This window comes from Petromyzon marinus, unplaced genomic scaffold (assembly GCF_048934315.1).
Source record: "Petromyzon marinus isolate PM22_M1 ecotype Great Lakes invasive population unplaced genomic scaffold, UKy_Petmar_22M1.pri1.0 PM_G_Scaffold_3, whole genome shotgun sequence".
NCBI lineage: Eukaryota > Metazoa > Chordata > Hyperoartia > Petromyzontiformes > Petromyzontidae > Petromyzon > Petromyzon marinus.
The window spans coordinates 5,169,454-5,193,165 of record NW_027422872.1 but is presented as its reverse complement, the minus strand read 5'-3'; the positions used below and the strand labels follow the sequence as shown (position 1 = coordinate 5,193,165).

The 23,712-nt window shown below is 47.7% G+C and overlaps 2 protein-coding genes across 3 annotated transcripts in view; both read right to left on the bottom strand.

Moving 5' to 3' along the window:
- Positions 1–540: 540 nt before the first annotated feature.
- Positions 541–19,664, bottom strand: LOC142915348 (gap junction gamma-1 protein-like). Of its 2 annotated transcripts, none has more exons than XM_076061183.1 (4): positions 19,556–19,664; positions 9,639–9,970; positions 8,205–8,681; positions 541–1,198 (listed from the first exon to the last, which is right to left on the bottom strand). In XM_076061183.1, exons 2-4 carry the CDS (start codon positions 9,938–9,940, stop codon positions 994–996), a joined length of 984 nt encoding a protein of 327 aa, XP_075917298.1. In that variant the 5' UTR covers positions 9,941–9,970; positions 19,556–19,664; the 3' UTR covers positions 541–993. The 2 variants fall into 2 exon arrangements, with proteins under 2 accessions (XP_075917298.1, XP_075917299.1); XM_076061184.1 differs by having other exon boundaries at positions 1,027–1,190.
- Positions 19,665–21,997: 2,333 nt separating this feature from the next.
- Positions 21,998–23,712, bottom strand: part of LOC142915347 (putative ATP-dependent DNA helicase HFM1) — a 46,434-nt gene continuing 44,719 nt past the window's right edge. The window contains exon 36 of the mRNA XM_076061182.1: positions 21,998–22,343. Within this exon, the coding sequence (XP_075917297.1) occupies positions 22,274–22,343 (70 nt within the window). The 3' untranslated portion in view covers positions 21,998–22,273. The remainder of the gene's footprint in view (positions 22,344–23,712) is intronic.

The following is a 23,712-nucleotide window of genomic DNA, read 5'->3' as shown; positions in this document are numbered from 1 at the left end:
TAACCTGATTGCTAAAGACAATGCACTATCAAAATAATGAGTGCATTGTCTTTGAGCTGTACGCCTTTTGGCATCATCTGGTCGAGCACCAATTGGGTTGAGGCTCAAAAGAAAGCCGTCCCTTGGTGTGGACCAATCAGTTTCAAGGACAATGCATATATTATCATAGTAGGTTTTTTGTTTGCATTTTGACTGCAGGTATTGCGGTTAATGCAGACATGAATCCTCGTAAAAAGGTTTCAGTTTTGTTGCCAGAAAAAAGGGGAAAAACCCTATCATTACATTTTGGTACTGGCAAAGGAGGTCTAATGATGAATAATAGCTTTCAAACACTGCACAAAATTAATGCAGAACTCCAGGTTATCCACTGTTGGCATAGCCAACACCTTAAACGCCTTTTGTTTTGTCAATATAAATCGGAGCAGGCTGTTACGGTATAATAACGACGTGCCCGCTAAACTCGGGCCCTCTTGTCCACTGATGAGTGAGGAAGTTTAACAAAAAATGACAACAGAAACTCAAGCAAATTAAGAAGTAAGCTAAAGTAACAAAAATATTTGGGTTTCTTTAATCAAAACACACCTCCATATTGATTACAAACCCTCACGCAAACATTCCCCCCAACTCGTGCGTTTATACGTTGGCCGAATGCGAAAGCCACGATGTCACACAAAACGCGTTCTAAGGAGATTTGAACTCTAAATGCTCTGGGTTACAAACCCAGCGCCGTATCACCCGAGCCACGAGGCTGGGTGCTGGCGTGCCCCCCGTGCCGTCGCGAGCGCGTTAGCGGGGTGCCCGCGCTCTGCCGCTCGAATCTTAAAAGCGCAAACAGGCGCCTCCGATTGAATCTTGACGGAAGAATGTCAAGAAAACCTCCAAAGTCGAGACGATCAAAACGGCGGCGGGGCATTGGGGGGCCGAGTAAATGGAACGTGGGATGGCAAAAAGCGATTTGAGCGATAACCTACGCCCGAGAGTAAAACTATCCCGCTAAATCAAGACGTGCAGGTCGTGGGGCGCGTCCACGCCGTGGGAGGCGCCGCCAGCGGCCTGCTCGGGGGGCTCCTGGTGGGCCCTCGGCGTCGCCCCCAGCTCCGTCTGAAGCTCCTTCAACTCGTCACGGAGCTGCCACAATTCCGATGGTGACGTCGCTCTGGGACCCGCCGTGGACTCCGGCTCGACAGCATCTGCCACCCTAGAAACGAGTCGAATTTCAATAAGAGTATTTTCATTAACAAAAAATATATATACACTCTCCATGATAGAGGGTTTTTTGGTTATATCGCATGTATAGTGCAGTGTATAGTGTAGTATAAAGTGCAGTGTATAGTGTAATGTATAGTAGTATAAAGTGCAGTGTATAGTGTAGTGTATAGTAGTGTATAGTGTAGTGTATAGTGTAGTGTATAGCGTAGTGTATAGTAGTGTATAGTGCAGTGTATAGTGTATAGTGTAGTGTATAGTGCAGTGTATAGTGTAGTGTATAGTGTAGTGTATAGTGCAGTGCATAATGTAGTGTATAGTGCAGTGTATAGTGTAGTGTATAGCGTAGTGTATAGTAGTGTATAGTGCAGTGTATAGTGTATAGTGTAGTGTATAGTGCAGTGTATAGTGTAGTGTATAGTGTAGTGTATAGTGCAGTGCATAATGTAGTGTATAGTGCAGTGGATAGTAGTGTATAGTGTAGTGTATAGTGTACTGTAGTGTGTAGTGTAGTGTATAGTGTAGTGTATAGTGTAGTGTATAGTGTAGTGTATAGTGCAGTGCATAGTGAAGTGTATAGTGCAGTGGATAGTAGTGTATAGTGTAGTTTATAGTGTACTGTAGTGTGTAGTGTAGTGTATAGTGTAGTGTATAGCGCAGTGTATAGTGCAGTGTATAGTGTATAGTGTAGTGAATAGTGCAGTGTATAGTGTAGTGTATAGTGCAGTGTATAGTGTAGTGTATAGTGCAGTGCATAGTGCAGTGGATAGTGCAGTGTATAGTGCAGTGTATAGTGCAGTGTATTGTAGTGTATAGTGTAGTGTATAGTGCAGTGTATAGTGCAGTGTATAGTGTAGTGTATAGTGCAGTGTATAGTGCAGTGTATAGTGCACACAACATCTATATACATATTCTTAGCTCTTTCGGTAAAGTCACGTTGAAGGGAAACAATAAAATAATAAAAAATATATAAAACAATAAAACCGGATTCCCACCACCATCCATCACAGAAGAATTCTCTCATCAAGACTCTGTACCATAGAGCCCAATGCATATCCGACCAGGAACACATAGTCAGTGAACTCAAGCACGTACACCAAGTTCTTAAGGCTAATGGTTACTCCGACTATACAATCCGCAAAGCTATCACTCAAACCATGAAGGACCCTCTTGAGGAGCCTTTCAAAACCATCACTTTACCCTACATTGCGGCGATCACAAAAAAGATCTCTAAAATCTTGAATAAACACAAGATCCAGGTCCGTTTCAACACATTACATAAAATCCGTGATCTGGTTCCGTCTGTAAAAGAAGTGATTCCGGACATACAGTACCCTGGTGTCTACAAACTAAGTTGCCTCTGTGGTAGTAGTTACATTGGAGAAACCAAACGCCACGTCTCGGACCGCATCCGTGAACACAAAGCAGACCTTAAACACCGTACGACCAACACCTCGGCCGTGGCAGATCATTGTTATAATTCAGTAGGCTCACATGACATTGACTTTTCCAAGACAGAGGTTCTTTGTAAGCCATCTGGCTACCATGAGAGATTCGTTCATGAGGCTATCCACATATACAAGGACAGAGACAATTCCAACCGAGAAGATGGATTCTGGCTTAGCAATCATTGGAAAGATTTGATTAACCATTTCAGGTCTTAATTGATTGTTCACGCTTACAGTGGCTTTCAGACAGCATACATTAATTTTTCGTCTCCCCCCTCCTCTTTTCAGAACATAGATGGACTCGTCCTTCTAAATAAACTGCCAAATCGCTGCGCGTGGCGCTGACGTTTTTCTTAAAATAAATAAAGACACTGTAAAAAAATAAAAAAAATAATGCAAACCGACACACCTGATGACGACCGTTTGTGTTATGGTCGAAACGTCGTGAGAATTTTTTATTGTTTTATATATATTTTATTATTTATTGTTTCCCTTCAACGTGACTTTACCGAAAGAGCTAAGAATATGAATTACTGCAGTCACGAAAGCTTTAAATCAAAATCTATATACATAGCTATCAACACATACACTACACTATACACTACACACACAACATCGATATACATTGCTATCAACACATATGCTACACTATAAAATATACACAACATATATATAGCTATCAACACGTACACTACACTATACACTACAAACACAACATCTATATCCATAGCTATCAACACATACACTACATTGTACACTACACTATAAACTACACACATCTATATACATAGCTATCAACACATACACTACACTATACAGTATACACTACACACACAACAGCTATATACATAGCTATCAACACATACACTACACTACACACACATCTATATACATAGCTATCAACACATACACTACACTACACACAACATCTATATATATAGCTATCAACACATACACTACATTATACACTACACTATAAACTATACACAACATCTATATACATAGCTATCAACACATACACTACACTATACACTACACACAACATCTATACATAGCTATCAACACATACACTACACTATACACTACACTATAAACTACAAACATCTATATACATAGCTATCAACACATACACTACACTATAAACTACACACATCTATATACATAGCTATCAACACATACACTACACTACACACAACATCTATATATATAGCTATCAACACATACACTACATTGTACACTACACTATAAACTACACACAACATCTATATACATAGCTATCAACACATACACTACACTATACAGTATACACTACACACACAACAGCTATATACATAGCTATCAACACATACACTACACTACACACACATCTATATACATAGCTATCAACACATACACTACACTATACACTACACACAACATCTATATATATAGCTATCAACACATACACTACATTATACACTACACTATAAACTATACACATCTATATACATAGCTATCAACACATACACTACACTATACACTACACACAACATCTATACATAGCTATCAACACATACACTACACTATACATTACAAACACAACATCTATATACATAGCTATCAACACATACACTACACTATACACTACAAACACAACATCTATATACATAGCTATAAACACATACACTACATTGTACACTACACTATAAACTACCCACAACAGCTATATACATAGCTATCAACACATACACTACACTATACAGTATACACTACACACACAACATCTATATACATAGCTATCAACACATACACTATACACTACACACAGCATATATATAGCTATCAACACATACACTACATTATACACTACACTATAAACTATACACACCATCTATATACATAGCTATCAACACATACACTACACTATAAACTACACACATCTATATACATCGCTATCAACACATACACTACACTATACATTACAAACACAACATCTATATACATAGCTATCAACACATACACTACACTATACACTACAAACACAACATCTATATACATAGCTATAAACACATACACTACATTGTACACTACACTATAAACTACCCACAACAGCTATATACATAGCTATCAACACATACACTACACTATACAGTATACACTACACACACAACATCTATATACATAGCTATCAACACATACACTATACACTACACACAGCATATATATAGCTATCAACACATACACTACATTATGCACTACACTATAAACTATACACACCATCTATATACATAGCTATCAACACATACACTACATTATACACTACACCAGGGGTCGGGAACCTATGGCTCGCGAGCCAGATGTGGCTCTTTTGATGATTGCATATGGCTCGCAGATAAAACAAAATATTCTCACTTGTTTTAATCCATCCATCGATTTTTCACTGCGCATGTCCTGTTCAGGGCTGCAGGAGCAATTGTCCATTATTTTAATTGGATGATACTGGCCTACGTTTGCCGTTGCTGGGTAAAACAGGTAAACGCCCCCTTTTGAATCAGTCTGAGACTGCGTCTGCTCGGTCATTAGCTCAAAGCTAACCCTTCGACGAAGAAGATGGCGAAAAGAAAAAAAGACGACGAGTATCGTACATTTCAGGACGAATGGACCGAAGAATTCGCCTTTGTGGAGAGAGCGGGTTCTGCGGTGTGTCTAATTTGCAATGACAAAATTACATCGTTGAAACGGTCGAATGTAAAGCGGCACTTCGACACGCGCCACGCTACCTTTGCATCAAAATACCCTGCGGGAGACAGCAGAAAGAAAGCGTGCCAAGAGCTTCTGAGCAGGGTGCAAGCTAGCCAGCAGCAACTCCGCGTATGGACCCGGCAAGGTGACTATAATTCGGCTAGCTTTGCTGGTTCTTTAGCAATAGTGAGGAACGGAAAACCATTCACAGATGGCGAGTATGCTAAAACGTTCATGCTGGATGTAGCCAATGAACTTTTTGATGATCTTCCGAACAAAGACAAGATAATCAAACGGATACAAGACATGCCTCTGTCGGCAAGAACTGTTCATGATCGTACCATCGTGATGGCAAACAAAGTGGAGGAAACGCAAGTGAAGGACATAAATGCAGCGCCGTTCTTTTCTCTGGCTTTGGATGAGTCAACAGACGTGAGCCATTTGTCGCAGTTCAGCGTGATTGCAAGATATGCTGTTGGTGACACACTGCGCGAAGAAAGTCTTGCTGTTCTGCCATTAAAAGGGTCCACAAGAGGTGAGGATTTATTCAAGTCTTTCATGGAGTTTGCTCAAGAAAAAAGTCTACCTATGGATAAACTTCTCTCAGTGTGTGCTGATGGTGATCCGTGTATGGTGGGGAAAAACAAAGGATTTGTGGCGCTTCTCCGTGAACATGAAAATAGACCCATCCTAAGTTTCTATTGCATTATACACCAGGAGGCACTTTGTGCTCAGATGTGTGACAGGCAGTTTGGCGAAGTGATGTCGCTGGTCATTCGTGTGATCAACTTTATTGTTGCCCGAGCCTTAAATGATCGCCAGTTTAAAACACTGCTGGATGAAGTTGTAAATAACTATCCTGGTCTGCGTTTGCACAGCAATGTGCGTTGGTTGTCAAGAGGGAAGGTGCTTAGCCGTTTTGCGGCTTGCCTGAACGAAATCCGGATTTTCCTTGAAATGAAAGGCGTCGGGCATCCTGAGCTAGCCGACACCGAGTGGCTCCTCAAGTTTTACTATCTCGTAGATCTGACTGAACATCTGAACCAGCTCAACGTGAAAATGCAAGGCATTGGAAATACAGTGTTATCCCTTCAACAAGCTGTATTTGCTTTTGAAAACAAGCTGGAGCTTTTCATCACGGATCTTGAAACAGGTCGTTTACTACATTTTGAAAAACTGAGCCAATTTAAAGATGCATGCACAGCAAGTGAGCCCATTCAAAACCTTGATCTCCACCAGCTAGCTGGCTGCACATCCAGTCTCCTACAGTCCTTCAAAGCACGCTTTGGAGAATTTCGTGAGCACACTCGTCTTTTTAAGTTCATCACCCATCCAAACGAGTGTTCACTGAACACAGCCGACCTGAATTACATCCCTGGTGTCTCCGTCAGAGATTTTGAAGCAGAAGTGGCTGACCTGAAGGCCTCAGACATGTGGGTGAATAAGTTCAAGTCACTGAATGAAGATTTGGAAAAAATAACACGACAGAAAGCGGAGTTGGCGAGCAAGCACATGTGGACAGAAATGAAAAAACTCCAACCCGAAGACCAGCTGATTCTCAAAACTTGGAACGCGCTTCCTGTCACATACCACACACTGCAGCGTGTGAGTATTGCTGTATTGACCATGTTTGGATCTACGTATGCATGTGAGCAGTCATTCTCACATCTTAAAAACATCAAGTCCAACCTACGATCACGTTTAACGGATGAAAGCCTCAACGCTTGCATGAAGCTTAACCTCACCAAGTACCAACCCGACTACAAAGACATCAGCAAATCCATGCAGCACCAGAAGTCGCATTAATGGTGAGTGTTATAACAACATTATTTAAAAGAATAAATTCAGAGGCTTATTATACTGGCATTTAGTTGAATTCACTTTTAAAATATATTATATGGCTCTCACTGAAATAAATTTCCAAATTTTTTGCTTTCATGGCTCTCTTAGTCAAAAAGGTTCCCGACCCCTGCACTACACTATAAGCTATACACAACATCTATATACATAGCTATCAACACATACACTACATTATACACTACACTATACAATACACACAACATCTATATACATAGCTATCAAAACATACACTACATTATACACTACACACATCTATATACATAGCTATCAACACATACACTACATTATACACTACACTATAAACTATACACAACATCTATATACATAGATATCAACACATACACTACATTATACACTACACTATACACAACATCTATATATAGCGGTTGGGAAGCTGACGGAACCGTTATTATTTCCCTTCCACGTCACTTTACCGAAAGAACCAAGAATAAGAGACAGCTTTGTTTAGAGCCTAGTCTCAAACAGTGTTAGATGAGAGGACAATGCCACTACGAAGACATTGACAGCTCGGGGTGAGACACACGAGGCTCTAAAGAAAGCTGTCTCTGGTGTGGAACAATCAGTTTCAAAGACAATGCATCATCATCATCTCGTAGACTACCAGAGCATGTTTTTTTTCTGTTTGCATGTTCATTACAAGTACCGTGTGCGTGGCCAATGCAGTGAGATGATTCCTTGCAAGAGGTTTACGTTTGGTGTTATCATGTTCACACAGCTGTTTTATTACTAGAAAGGGTAAAACCAATTCTTATATTTTGTTACTGGCAAGGGAGGTCCCATGATGTTTTTTTGCTGTTGTCATCATCGGCGAAACGTCACGGAAACTCGAATTGTCGGCGTAGTTGGGGGTCGCTCTCTGACACACAGCCGGCGAGTGTCGAGCCGGTAGCGACCCGGCACGTTTAGTTTACGTGACGCAATGCCAACCGCGCCGGCGAGGCCCCCCACCTGCTCCGTGGCCGGTGCCTCCCGCTCAGCGAGTCGTGGATGGTGCCCAGCCCCAGGTAGGCAATCTCGGACAGTTCGAGCAGGAGGCTGAGACCGGCGACTGCGTACATGACCAGAAGGAAGACGGTCTTCTCTGTGGGGCGCGACACAAAGCAGTCGACGCTATTCGGGCAGGGGTCACGGACGCACTTGAAGCGCGGGGCCACCTCCACGCCGTACATCAGGTACTGCCCCACCAGGAAGCCAACCTCGGCCAGCGTGCGGGCCAGCAGCTGGAGGGTGTAGGCCACCATCAGGCCGTCCGTCTTGATCCTCCACCGCTCGTTGTGCTGCTTCCCCTCGCCGTCTTCTTCACCCTCCTCCTCCACCTCCTCTTCCACCTCCACCTCCTCCTCTTTCTCCGTGCATTCAATCACGCGGTCGGGGCTGCCGGTTCGCTTGGCTCGCTTGGTTTGTTCGTCTCGCTTGTACTCGATCCTACCACGACAGAGAGCGGCGGCGGCGTCGAAGTTTCACCCCTCGCTACGAGCGAGCCACCGTCGGGACTCGAGGTAAGTGAAAATATTTACCTTCCTTTAAAATTTGACGCTTTATTTACTACTAAGCGGGAAGCACCCGGCGTTGTCCGGGGGAAAACATATATTGAAACACTTCTCAAAACTTAAAAACATAACATATACAAGTGGAAAAAAAAACTTTGATCATTGCCTCATTCGTAAAAACTAAAATGAAACCCAACGCGCGGCGTAAAAAAACGTACGCTCGCGCGCCAAGATTCGATTCTTTAGATCGCGCAAAGGAATCGAAGGTTGTAGATTTCTTTAGAATCAGCCTATTCCTGTTTAATCGATACCACAAAGCTCACCAGATATCGATTCTCGCCACACTTCATCGTCATTTCCCAACCCCCCCCCCAAAAAAAATAAGTGTATTTTTATGTTTGCATGGTGTACAGTATGGAAAGTACCCACATGGCAAATTTCAAGTTTGTTGCATGTCGGGAAGTACGCTAAACATTTTGAACAGACACATACTCACAACTTTGCCTTTTATACATATGCAATTATAATATCGCATGCAAATGTATATTTCTTATTGTTGAAGAGTTTAACAATGCTTCCCTTTCTGCTGTTGAATCGCAGAATATTTTACGACGCTGACCGTGTGCGTGTTTAAACACAGCGCACATTCGCCCTCCCGAACTGAACTAGCCGTTCGGACGTACCGACGGGGGGGCTCGGGAACGGAACTCCGTTCCTAAGTCAAGGGGAAACCTTGCCGGCACTTTCACCGTTCAAACTCGTGACCAAATCGATGGCGCAACCTAATTAAAAAACAAATTAAAACATTTCCAACTGCGGGCAGCCATTCAAATTTCCACCGTAGCCCCCCCCCCCCCCCCACTGTGAAAACTCCCTCCGAGAACCTCGGTACCTGGTGATGCGATGCACTGCGAAGCCGAGGTACAGGATGGTGGGCGTGGCGACCGCGATGATCTGGAACACCCAGAAGCGGACGTGGGAGAGCGGGGCGAAGCTGTCGTAGCAGACGTTCTCGCAACCGGGCTGCGCCGTGTTGCACGAGAAGCGGCCCTGCTCGTCGTAGTAGATGGACTCGCCGGCGACCGTCGTGAGAACGACGCGAAAGATGACGAAGGTGGTGATCCACAGCTTGCTCAGGAAGGTGGAGTGCCGATGAACCTCCTCCAGCAGATGTGTGAGGTAGCCCCAGCTCATCGTGGCCGCCGGTCTAATTCAGCGACGCCGCTGCGGGGAAACGTTCACCCGTGTTTGTACAGGCACTACTCTGCTTACAAACATTCAACTTCAGGACTTTTAGAGATAATAAAAAAAAACCTATCCCGTTTGTCCAGTTGCCCGTTTGGAATGAGAGTCGTAAGTTCAACCTCCACGCACAATAAATGGCAGTGGTGGCATCTACATTGGCAGAATGTGAAGAACCAGTGGCATCTACATCTGCAGAACATGAAGAACCGGTGGCATCTACATCTGCAGAACGTGAAGAACCAGTGGCATCTACATCTGCAGAATGTGAAGAACCAGTGGCATCTACATCTGTAGAACGTGAAGAACCAGTGGCATCTACATCTGCAGAACGAGAAGAACCAGTGGCATCTACATCTACAGAACGTGAAGAACCAGTGGCATCTACATCTGCAGAACGTGAAGAACCAGTGGCATCTACATCGACAGAACATGAAGAACCAGTGGCATCTACATCTGCAGAACGTGAAGAACCAGTGGCATCTACATCGACAGAACGTGAAGAACCAATGGCATCTACATCTGCAGAACGTGAAGAACCAGTGGCATCTACATCTACAGAAAGTGAAGAACCAGTGGCATCTACATCGACAGAACGTGAAGAACCAGTGGCATCTACATCTACAGAACGTGAAGAACGAGTGGCATCTACGTCTACAGAACGTGAAGAACCAATGGCATCTACATCTATAGAAACGTGAAGAACCAGTGGCATCTACATCTACAGAAAGTGAAGAACCTGTGGCATCTACATCGACAGAACGTGAAGAACCAGTGGCATCTACATCTACAGAACGTGAAGAACCAGTGGCATCTACATCTACAGCGCTGGTAGCGGCCATCGGCAAGTCCAATCAAGTTTCAAGTTTCATTTATTAGGTGTATAGCCCTGTGAGTCATGCGGCTCTTGAGTTCGGGTGCAACCGCAACAAACAAAATATGAACAGAGAAACATCTTAAAGCGACGACGCGTAATGGAAACATCCTGTGATAAAACAGCAAATCTTCCAGAAAAGAAAAAAACTTATTACAACTCTGTGTGCAAAAATCTCACAAACCCCTTCTTGAATAAGAGCCTTGAGACTCGGCGAGGAATTCCCCCCCGGGTGAACTGAATCACATCGTTATTATCACTACTGCCCTCTGTTCGAACAGCGTTCATCTATTTTCGTTGTAAAATGGCAATCGGTCACTTGTTCGGAGGTCATGTCCATGAGGACGCATTTCCTAAGAAGGCCACGGCAGTTGCGTTGGTTCCTCGCGCGCTGCCGAGAGACGAGTTCTCGGTGGCACTCGAGAAAAAACAAACGCGCATCCGTCCCGTGCCCTCCTGGATAGCATCATCAATTGCGGTGTATAAGGGAGCAAAGATGCCGCCCTAATCGATTGCGGTGTATAAGGGAGCAAAGATGCCGCCCGAGAAGACGATTCGTAATTTGTTTTTTTTGGGATCAAGATCTCTTGTGGACGCGCGCGTGTGTGTGCGTTCGGGCCCTCCTCCACCCGACACAGCAAATCAATAAAATGTTGACTCCCTCGCCTGGTATACAGGAGGTCGTGGATTCGATCCCGAACCTGACGCCTGCTGTGTACTCCATCTCTTCTCTAGCTGTTTAGGCATCCGCTTGCACACAACAACAACCGCCATTCGCCACTAAGTGGCGGTGATGTCACCACGACGCTTGTACCAGGCTATGTGCACCCTGAGGCCACGTGAAGTGTCGAACGCCCGCTAGCAGGAGGTCACGGGGCAGAGCCAGGTGCCACGGGTCGACTGACTGAGATGACTGGCTGATGCACCACCTGTGCCCCCTACTGTGCCAACCTGCTGTGCTTTAGCCACCCGGTGCTCCGCTCGTTGTTGTGAGCGTCGCTCCTCCGCCCTCCGTTGTTGTTGGAGGGCGACTGCCTCCAACTGCCCAGTAGCGTCCTTCACGAGCCTCCTCCACAGAGGCCGATCTTGACACCGCTGGTACCAGTCATCGGCAAGTCCACTCAGCTCCACGTCCTCCTGTACCACATCACTCCATCTCTTCTCTAGCCCGTGCCGCGCCCGTTTAGCCCCCTCGATCCGGCCGAACAAAAGCTGTTTCGGCATGCGGTGGCTGGGCATGCGGGCTACATGACCCAGCCAACGCAGCCTTGCCTGCCGGAGGAGCTCACCGATGGGACCTTGCCCAGATCTTTCAAGGATTTGTGAGCTCCTCACACAAACCAGTCTGGTTAAACCCAGGATGGATCGTAGGCAGGCCAGCCTAAATGTTTCTAACCGGTGAAGATGTTCCATTAGGGGGGTCCACGTTTCGCAAGCGTAGAGAAGTGAGGGAATGACTGTGGTCGAGAAGACCTGAAGCTTAGTGCGGAGCCACAGACCAGGTAGCTTCCACACAGCGTTACGCAACCGATGAAAAGATATTGCCGCTCGACTGATTCGGAGTGAGACCTCTGCTGTTAAACTGGAGCTGGTCATAAGCACACTGCCCAGGCATGGGAAACTCTCCACTCGCTCCACAACTGCCCCATCACCGATTGGCAGTTGTGGGGGTGTAGTGTCCGATGGTACAAAATACCCAGGCAGGTGCTTAGTTTTGGTGGGGCTGATGGTAAGGCCCCACCTCTTAGTGGCACGCTCCAGTCTCAGCAGCAGCGTCGACAACTCCTCCTCTGAATGAGCAGTTATTACCAAATCATCAGCATACATAACGTGGTTGAGCAATAGGGAGCCATCCCTTGACCGCACCCGGGCATCGATCAGCCTCCCATTATATCTGTACCATATGGAGATTCCCCCGGTACAGCTATTGAAGGCTTCACGAACTACGTGGTCAAAATAGATGTTAAATAATGTGGGAGCCAGAGGACATCCCTGTCGCACCCCAAGGTGTACAGGGAATGGCTCTGACTCCCGACCACATAGTTTTACCTGGGCCCGCTCACCATCATGAAGGTCCTTAATGATCGTGAGCAGAGGGTCAGGTACTCCAAAAGCACGAAGAACAACCCAGAGCCCTGGCCTATTGATGGTATCATATGCCTTGACCAGGTCAATAAAGCAGAGATGTAGGTCTTGTTGGAATTCCCTACACCTCTGCTGTAACAGACGGACAGAAAATATGGCATCTGTGCAGGACCGCCCTTTCCTGAAACCGCATTGGGGCTCCGCAAGCCTCTCCTCAGCGTGCCTGGCAAGGCGATGCTGAATAATCCTTGCCAGGACCTTTCCCGGCACACTGAGGAGTGAGATGCCCCTGTAGTTGTTACAGTCTGTGCGGTCCCCCTTCATAAAAAGGGGGACCACCAGGGCATCCTTCCAATCCTGCGGAACCCGTCCAGTGGTCCAGACTGTTGTTATGATGTCATATAGGGCAGTCTGTGCACAAACGCCATCCTCCCTCAGCATTTCGCTTGGGAGATCATCTCTGCCCGCTGCCTTTTCTGATCTCAGACTCCTGATCGCCTTCAATACTACCTCAACAGATGGCACCTCAGCCAGCCACTCACAGGGGGTGACTTCTTCCAATATTTGAGGCACCGCAGCCTCAGCAGGGTCATCCTCACTTTGTGCCACGATGTTTTCCTGGCTGAGGGATTTTCCCTCCCCCAGGACCTCACAGAAATGCTCAGCAAATCTGCAAACCTGTTCCTGGGGGTCGGAGATTGGATCACCGTTTTTTCCCCTAATGATTGTAATAGGTGTGGCACTGCAGGTTACTTTTTGATGGAGTTAAATAGAGATTTGTGATCACGGGCCACTGAGGCAGCATCTATCTCCTCAGCAACCCGCGACCACCACCCATCCTTGCAGCGCCTCACGGCCCTCCGAACCTCCGAGCGAAGGCTGCGGTAAGCCTCCTCATTCTCTGACGTGGGATTCTGTAGCCGATGACAGTGGGCCTGTCGCTTTTTCTCAACCATCCTGAACACCTCCTCTGTCAGCCAGGGTCTCTGGGGAGGTCTGGACCGCATACCCAAAGCAGCCATTGCAGCTGCATGAGTCACAGTCCTAAACCTCGCCCATTTACCCTCGACATCAGGAGGAGTCGGGGACGATGCCAATCCCAGCCGCAAGCGATGATGAAATTCTCGCTTGCAACTTTCATCAGATAACTGAGACCAGGAAACTTTAGGTTGGAATGGGGTCCTGGGTGTACACCCACCACCGGAGTGGAAGAATGGCAGGCGCATCTTACAGATGACAAGTCGCTGGTCAGAGGGCAGATCAGCTCCACGGTAGGTCCTGGTGTCAAGGACATGGGCTCGCATCCGCTGGTCCGTCACTATGTAGTCCAGCAGATGTTCTTGCGTGGACCCGGCATGCATCCATGATGTTGTGTGGATGTGCCGATGCCAGAACAGCGTGTTGGTAATTACAAGCCCATGGGCTGCACAAAATCTAGCAGCCTCCTACCGTTGTTATTGAGCTGATCTGGCCCATGCCCTCCAATCACTCCAGACCAGGTGCCAGCATCATGACCAACTCGGGCATTGAAGTCACCCAACATGATGACTCTTTTCCGAGGGGCCAATTTAGCCAGCACCTGTGACAGGAGGTCATAGAAGGCATCTGACTCATCGGCTTTGCCTGCATCCCTCCATGGATGTTCATCTTCGGTGGGGGCATAAGTAACCACGACCACCATTCCTCGCCTCCGGTTGATGGGAAGGCGAGCCCAAAGTAGCCTGGGGCTTACAGCTTCCCACACCTCACCGCCACGCTCCCACGCCCCCTTCATTCTTTTGTTCAAAAGAAGAGCCACACCCTGTTGTTTGGCAGTCTGCTGCCCCGAGTAGAGGACTGTCCACCCCTCATGGTGGCAGGAGCCAGAACCGGTCCACCGGACACACACACAGACACACACACAGACACACACACAGACACACACAGACACACACACAGACACACACAGACACACACAGAGACAGACACACACACAGACACACACAGACACACACACAGACAACAACAACCGCCATTCACCACTAAGTGGCGGTGACGTCACCACGACGCTTGTGCCAGGCTATGTGCACCGTGAGGCCACGTGAAGTGTCGTACGCCCGCTGGCAGGAGGTCACTGGGCAGACCCAGGTGCCACGGGTCGACTGACTGAGATGACTGGCTGATGCACCACCTGTGCCCCCTACTGTGCCAACCTGCTGTGCTTTAGCCACCCGGCGCTCCGCTCGTTGTTGTGAGCGTCGCTCCTCCGCCCTCCGTTGTTGTTGGAGGGCGACTGCCTCCAACTGCCCAGTAGCATCCTTCACGAGCCTCCTCCACAGAGGCCGATCTTGACACCGCTGGTACCAGTCATCGGCAAGTCCACTCAGCTCCACGTCCTCCCGTACCACATCACTCCATCTCTTCTCTAGCCCGTGCCGCGCCCGCTTAGCCCCCTCAATCCGGCCAAACAAAAGCTGTTTCGGCATGCGGTGGCTGGGCATGCGGGCTACATGACCCAGCCATCGCAGCCTTGCCTGCCGGAGGAGCTCACCGATGGGACCCTGCCCAGATCTTTCAAGGATTTGTGAGCTCCTCACACAATCCAGTCTGGTTAAACCCAGGATGGATCGTAGGCAGGCCAGCCTAAATGTTTCTAACCGGCGAAGATGTTCCACCAGGGGGGTCCACGTTTCGCAAGCGTAGAGAAGGGAGGGAATGACCGTGGCTGAGAAGACATGAAGCTTAGTGCGGAGCGACAGACCAGGTAGCTTCCACACAGCGTTACGCAACCGATGAAAAGATATTGCCGCTCGACTGATTCGGAGTGAGACCTCTGCTGTTAAACTGGAGCTGGTCATAAGCACACTGCCCAGGTATGGGAAACTCTCCACTCTCTCCACAACTGCCCCATCACCGATTGGGAGTTGTGGGGGTGGAGTGTCCGATGGTACAAAATACCCAGGCAGGTGCTTAGTTTTGGTGGGGCTGATGGTAAGGCCCCACCTCTTAGTCGCACGCTCCAGTCTCAGCAGCAGCGTCTCCAACTCCTCCTCTGACTGAGCAGCTATTACCAAATCATCAGCATACATAACGTGGTTGAGCAATAGGGAGCCATCCCTTGACCGCACCCGGGCATCGATTAGCCTCCCAATATATCTGTACCATATGGAGATTCCCCCGGTACAGCTATTGAAGGCTTCACGAACTACATGGTCAAAATAGATGTTAAATAATGTGGGAGCCAGAGGATATCCCTGTCGCACCCCAAGGTGTACAGGAAATAGCTCTGACTCCCGGCCACGTAGTTTTACCCGGGCCCGCTCACCATCATGAAGGTCCTTAATGATCGTGAGCAGAGGGTCAGGTACTCCAAAAGCACGAAGAACGACCCATAGCCCAGGCCTACTGATGGTATCATAGGCCTTGACCAGGTCAATAAAGCAGAGATGTAGGTCTTGTTGGAATTCCCTACACCTCTGCTGTAGCAGACGGACAGAAAATATGGCATCTGTGCAGGACCGCCCTTTCCTGAAACCGCATTGGGGCTCCGCAAGCCTCTCCTCAGCGTGCCTGGCAAGGCGATGCTGAATAATCCTTGCCAGGACCTTTCTCGGCACACTGAGGAGTGAGATACCCCTGTAGTTGTTACAGTCTGTGCGGTCCCCCTTCTTAAAAAGGGGGACCACCAGGGCATCCTTCCAATCCTGCGGAACCCGTCCAGTGGTCCAGACTGTTGTTATGATGTCATATAGGGCAGTCTGTGCACAAACGCCACCCTCCCTCAGCATTTCGCTTGGGAGATCATCTCTGCCCGCTGCCTTTCCTGGTCTCAGACTCCTGATCGCCTTCAATACTTCCTCAGCAGATGGCACCTCAGCCAGCCACTCACAGGGGGTGACTTCTTCCAATATTTGAGGAACCGCAGCCTCAGCAGGGTCATCCTCATTTTGTGCCACGATGTTTTCCTGGCTGAGGGATCTTCCCTCCCCCAGGACCTCACAGAAATGCTCAGCAAATCTGCGAACCTGTTCCTGGGGGTCGGAGATTGGATCACCGTTTTTTTCCCTAATGATTGTAATAGGTGTGGCGCTGCAGGTTACTTTTTGATGGAGTTAAATAGAGATTTGTGATCATGGGCCACTGAGGCAGCATCTATCTCCTGAGCAACCCGCGACCACCACCCATCCTTGCAGCGCCTCACGGCCCTCCGAACCTCCGAGCGAAGGCTGCGGTAAGCCTCCTCATTCTCTGACGTGGGATTCTGTAGCCGATGACAGTGGGCCTGTCGCTTTTTCTCAACCATCCTGAACACCTCCTCTGTCAGCCAGGGTCTCTGGGGAGGTCTGGACCGCATACCCAAAGCAGCCATTGCAGCTGCATGAGTCACAGTCCTAAACCTCGCCCATTTACCCTCGACATCAGGAGTCGGGGACGATGCCAATCCCAGCCGCAAGCGATGATGAAATTCTCGCTTGCAACTTTCATCAGATAACTGAGACCAGGAAACTTTAGGTTGGAATGGGGTCCTGGGTGTACACCCACCACCGGACCTCCTGAATGCCGCATAGATCCAGCCGGTACCGGTCCAGCTCCCGACAGAGGAGTGGCAGCCTCTCCTCTGCAGTGAGCGTTCGAACATTCCACGTGGCCACCCGTAGTGGCTTTTCGTTGTTTCTGGAGTAGCCCCGAGGGTAGGTATTCAATCTCCTGGCTCTGCCAAATGGGGTTTGGCCAGGAGACGTCATAGACGCCTGGCCCCCCGGGGCCTCCGGCACAAGCTTATTAGTTACATATTTCAGTTTAATTCGTGGTTTCGTGGTAATTAATTGAAGATGGAGGGGTTACCAGCCCCTCGCACCCGTCCAGAGCCCCTGTTTAGCCCCTGTGGTGGACACATATGCCATGAGGGGAGGAGCCAATCAAAATTGGATCTCCCCCCACAGCACTGTCCACGACAGAGTTGCCCGTCCGGCCCCGCGAGGAGGTAGGGGGTTGTTTTGACAGACACACACACACAGACACACACACACACAGACACACACACAGACACACAGACACACACACAGACACACACACAGACACACACACAGACACACATACACACACAGACACACACAGACACACACACAGACACACACACACACAGACACACACACTGACAAACACAGACACAGACACACACACAGACACACACACAGACACACACACACATACACACACAGACACACACAGAGACAGACACACACACACACAGACACACACACACAGACACACACAGACACACACACAGACACACACACACAGACACAGACAGACACAGACACACACACTGACACAAACACACACACAGACACAAACACACAGACACACACACACAGACACACACAGACACACACACAGACACACACACACTGACACAAACACACACACAGACACACACACAGACACAAACACACAGACACACACACAGACACACACACTGACACAAACACACACAGACACACACACACAGACACACACAGACAGACACACACAGACACACACACACAGACACACACACAGACACACACACACACACTGACACAAACACACACACACACACAGACACACACAGACAGACACACACAGACACACACACAGACACACACAGACACACACACACTGACACAAACACAGACACACACACAGACACATACACAGACACACACACACAGATACACACACAGACACACACACACAGACACACACAGACAGACACACACAGACACACACACAGACACACACAGACACACAGACACACACACTGACACAAACACAGACACACAGACACACACACAGACACACAGATACACACACAGACACACACACACAGACACACACAGACACACACACAGACACACAGACACACACACTGACACAAACACAGACACACACACAGACACACACACACAGACACACACACAGATACACACACAGACACACACACACAGACACACACACAGACACAAACACACAGACACACACACAGACACACACACTGACACAAACACACACAGACACACACAGACACACACAGACAGACACACACAGACACACACACACAGACACACACACAGACACAAACACAGACACACACACTGACACAAACACACACACACACAGACACACACAGACAGACACACACAGACACACACACAGACACACACAGACACACACACTGACACAAACACAGACACACACACAGACACACACAGACACACACACTGACACAAACACAGACACACACACAGACACACACACAGACACACACACACAGACACAGAGACAGACACAGACACACACACAAACACAGACACACACACACAGACACACACAGACACACACAGACACACACACTGACACAAACACAGACACACACACAGACACACACACAGACACACACATACAGACACACAGACAGACACAGACACACACACAAACACAGACACACACACACAGACACACACTGACACAGATCTCGGGGCCGTGGCCACAGCAGCAAGGGGAGACAAAGACGGCAGCGGCTGCGTGGGAGACAGCGCAGAGAGAGAGGGAAGGAGGAGGAGGGTGGTGGAGTGGTGGAGTCAGACCTCTGTTGGAGCGCCCGGGAGCCCAGGAGACGTCCCGAGCAGCTGGGAGATGACGCAGAGAGATGAGAGACAGGGACAGCACCTGGCTAGGACGCCACCTTCCAGCCCCTCCCCCTCACTTCCAGCCCTTCCCCCTCACTTCACCCCCTCCACATCCGCCCCTCCTCCACATCCGGCCCCCCTCCACATCCGCCCCTCCCCCACATCCGGCCCCCCTCCACATCCGGCCCCTCTTTCGTCCTCTCTTTGGACCCTCCCCCCGGGCCCTCCCCTCACTTATGCCCCTCCCCCCTCGCTTCCGCCCTTCCCACCCTCCCCCCCTCGCTTCCGGCCCTCCTCTCCCCCGTCACCTCCCTCACCTCCGCCCCCCCCTCGCCCCTCACTTCAGACCCCGCCCCCCCTCACTTCCGGCTCCTCCCTTCTCATTCCCCTCCCTTCCCCCCCTGTTGTGGGCGAGGGGTTCGCACCATGAGTTGGAGAACCAAACAACCCGCAGACTGCCTGCTGCTGGATCTCCTCTCTGTTTCAAAGAACACATTTGAACAAATTTTGACCTCGTGTCTTTGCTCATCTACCAGCTTCACATTTCCTATTGCCCGTACAAAAACCCGGAGGAAGGGCCTTTGCTATTGATGCCCCCAGGGTCTGGAATGCTATTGCCAATAAACTGCAACTTGAATGGCTACCTATGAGATATTCACTCAAAACTGCTCTAGAGGAGTTGTACACCCCTAGCTTGCCACTGCTATTCAGTGGCCTAAAATAAAATAAAATGTTTCGCTCCGGATGACCGCTGCAAAGTATTATCTGTTTTGTGATTTAGCATGCTGATCTTAAAGGTGCATTGAAAAATTTGATACTCCGACCGATGCTCCTGTTGTTTGTGGAGTAACTCATGCAGCCAGCTGTGGCTCTAGGGTTTGGTGTTACATGGTTGTTTATGTAGTTTATTGTTAAAAATTCGGTCACAGTTCCTATGATCACTGTTACATTGCATTTATGGCTTTATTTTGGTGATTTCTAAAAGTTTTTTGGTTTGACCATGTTTTTGTTTATTGTTGTACGGAGTTAGACTGATGGCCTTAATACTCTTTGGTTCTATTCGGTAAAGTCACGTAGGTAAATAATAAAACAACAATTTACCTACGTGACTTTACCGAATAGAACCAAAGAGTATGGATCCTTGCAGTCACGAAAGCTTTAAATCTAGAATTGATGGCCTTAATCTTAGTTTTCTTGTTGTTGTTTGACTTGCATCCCAATGGGATTTTTGCACACAGCGTTGGTGTACGGTGCTATTTCAGGAATATTTTGATGTTTTTTTCCTGGATTTTCTGTTTGCACATGCACAAAGTCACTTTAAGATGTTTTCTTGTTCATGTTTTTTTGTTTGTTTGCGTTGCACCCGATTCAAGAGCCGAATGGCTCACAGGGCTATACCATATAAATAAAACTATGAAACTATGAGAAGGGATGGACTGATGCGGCACAGGAGTATTTGGAGCTGAGTGGACTTGCCGACCAGCGGTGCCAAGCTTGGCCTCTGTGGAGGAGTTTCCTGAAGAACGCTACTGGGCAGTAGAGGCAGTCGCCCTCCCAACAACAGCAGTGGTTGGAGAAGCGATGCTCACAACAACGAGCGTTGCACTGGGCGGATAAAATACAGCGAGTTGGCACAATGGGGAGCACAGGTGGTGAAACAGCCAGTCATCTCGGTCAGTCTGTCCCGTGACCGGCTCGCAGAGAGCCTTCGATACTTCACGTGGCCTCAAAGTGTGCACTTTAAGTGCACCTAACCTGGCACAAGCACTGTGGTCACGTCACCGCCACTTTATGGCAGTTCTGCATGGGTGCTAAAGAATCAACTAATGTCACCTGCTGGGTCTGTCCCGTGACCTCCTGCACCTAGTCTGGCACAGTGGTGCATCTGCCAGTCATCTCGGTGAGTCAACTAATGTCACCTGCTGGGTCTATCCCGTGACCTCCTGCACCTAGCCTGGCACAGTGGTGCATCTGCCAGTCATCTCGGTCAGTAAACTAATGCCATCTGCTGGGCCTGTCCCGTGACCTCCTGCACCTAGCCTGGTACAGTGGTACATCTGCCAGTCATCTCGGTGAGTCAACTAATGTCACCTGCTGGGTCTGTCCCGTGACCTCCTGCACCTAGCCTGGCACAGGTTCCAACGCGTTCTACCCTCCCGTCAATCCCCGCAGCTGCTACCGCTGCTGCTGCACAACAGCGACCTCTCTCAGATCTGCGTCACAGTCTCCCACCATGTGGCCTCGTCTCCTCTTCCCCTAGGTCGCTGGAGAAACTCTCCATCCCATACAGGAGCTGTGTCCACAGTCCCCCCTCCCCGCCGCCTCCGCTATCACAGAAGGATTTTCTTTGTCCTTCCGCTGGCTAAAAACCTTTCAGAGGCGTCGTTCGGCGCTCAAAAGTATTTTGAAACTTTGACTTTATTTTCACAACTGTGGAACATTACATCTCTTGACCATTTACTGAAACTGGTAATACGATCAGAGGATTAGATATGCAACACCAACCGTGAAATGTTTTTATTAGATAAACTACATTATAAAAAAAAACATTAACTTATACAAGTTGTGTTGCAGGCAAGGAAATTGCTGTTATGATGAAGACCATCCGTAAAGAATATAAGTGACGCAATTTTGCTAGAACACCTCGGTCAGACGTTTCAAAATCAATTTACCAACTCAGAAAATCCCTCTAAATATTTTCAGAAAGTTCTTCATAGCATCCTCAGCGTCCTCCGTTTGTTGTACGCTAAAATGTCGAACAACAACGACCAGCATTACAATTAGTGCGTCAATTTTAAAAAACCCTCACAGTAGGCCATATTATTCACCATATAGACTATAGTCACTATACTTATTAACCCAGGAAAACATCGGTCAAAAAATACATCACTCCAATAGGGGGCGCCAATTGCTATGAATACAGTAGAAAGGTTTTTGTTTGGGTTAGATCGCATAAATGTGTCGTTATCCCACCACCACCCAACACAGCCAATTAGTAAGGTTTGTCACGTAAACAAGACGTGCCAATTAGTTCATACTTAAGCCCACCGGTGTGTTGCAGAGTAAATGCACAGATCTGGCCGTCCGCCTGATGATGCTGGTTGTAATCACTGGCGAAACGTCGTGCTCAGATTAAAAATGTTGTGGATTTGCTCTCCGTTACATCAACGTGCTGTACTAGTAAGGTTTTTTGGAGGGGGGGTTATATCGCGCAAATATAAATGTGTGGTTAAACCCGCCACCACCCGACATAGCTGTGGCTCTAGGGTTTGGTGTTACATGTTATTTATGTAGTTTATTGTTAAAAATTCGGTCACAGTTCCTATGATCACTGTTACATTGCATTTATGGCTTTATTTTGGTGATTTCTAAAAGTTTTTGGGTTTGGTAATGTTTTTGTTTATTGTAGTACGGAGTTAGACTGATGCCCTAATCTAAGTTTTCTTGTTTTTGTTTGACTTGCATCCCACTGGGATTTTTGCACACAGCGTTGGTGTGCAGTGCTATTTCAGGAATATTTTTATGTTTTTTCCTGGATTTTCTGTTTGCACATGCACAAAATCACTTCAAGATGTTTTCTTGTTCATGTTTTTTGTTTGTTGCGGTTGCACCCGATTCAAGAGCCGAATGGCTCACAGGGCTATACCAAATAATGAAATTATGAAACTATGAAAACTATGACATCTGAACAGAACATGCCAACTCGTTACCTGCACAGCACACCGGGTGTGTTGTGGAGTAAACCCACAACATTTACAAACTGAGTACAACGTTTCGCCAGTAATTACAACCAGCATCATCAGGGGATAGCCAGATTTGTGGAGACAGGAGGACAGAACAAATCTGGCTGTCGCCTGATGATGCTGGTCGCGAACACTGGCGAAACGTCGTACTCAGATTGTTAATGTTGTGGATTTGCTCTGCAACACACCGGCGTGCTGTACTAGTAACGAATTGGCACGTTCTGTTTACATGACAAACCTTACTAGTTGGCTGTGTCGGGTGGTGGCGGGTTTAACGACACATTTACATTTTTGCGATCTAACCCAAGAAACCCATACCATTGATAAATGCACAACATTTACAAATTGCGTACTGTGACGCTTCGCTGGTAA

Coding starts and splice junctions, on each gene's coding strand:
- LOC142915348 (XM_076061183.1), bottom strand. CDS start 9,940: ATGAGCTGGGGCTACCTCACACATCTGCTGGAGGAGGTTCATCGGCAC. Junction 8,682..9,638: donor GCAGTGCATCGCATCACCAG/GTACCGAGGTTC, acceptor CTGTCGTGGTAG/GATCGAGTACAAGCGAGACG. Junction 1,199..8,204: donor AGGCACCGGCCACGGAGCAG/GTGGGGGGCCTC, acceptor ACTCGTTTCTAG/GGTGGCAGATGCTGTCGAGC.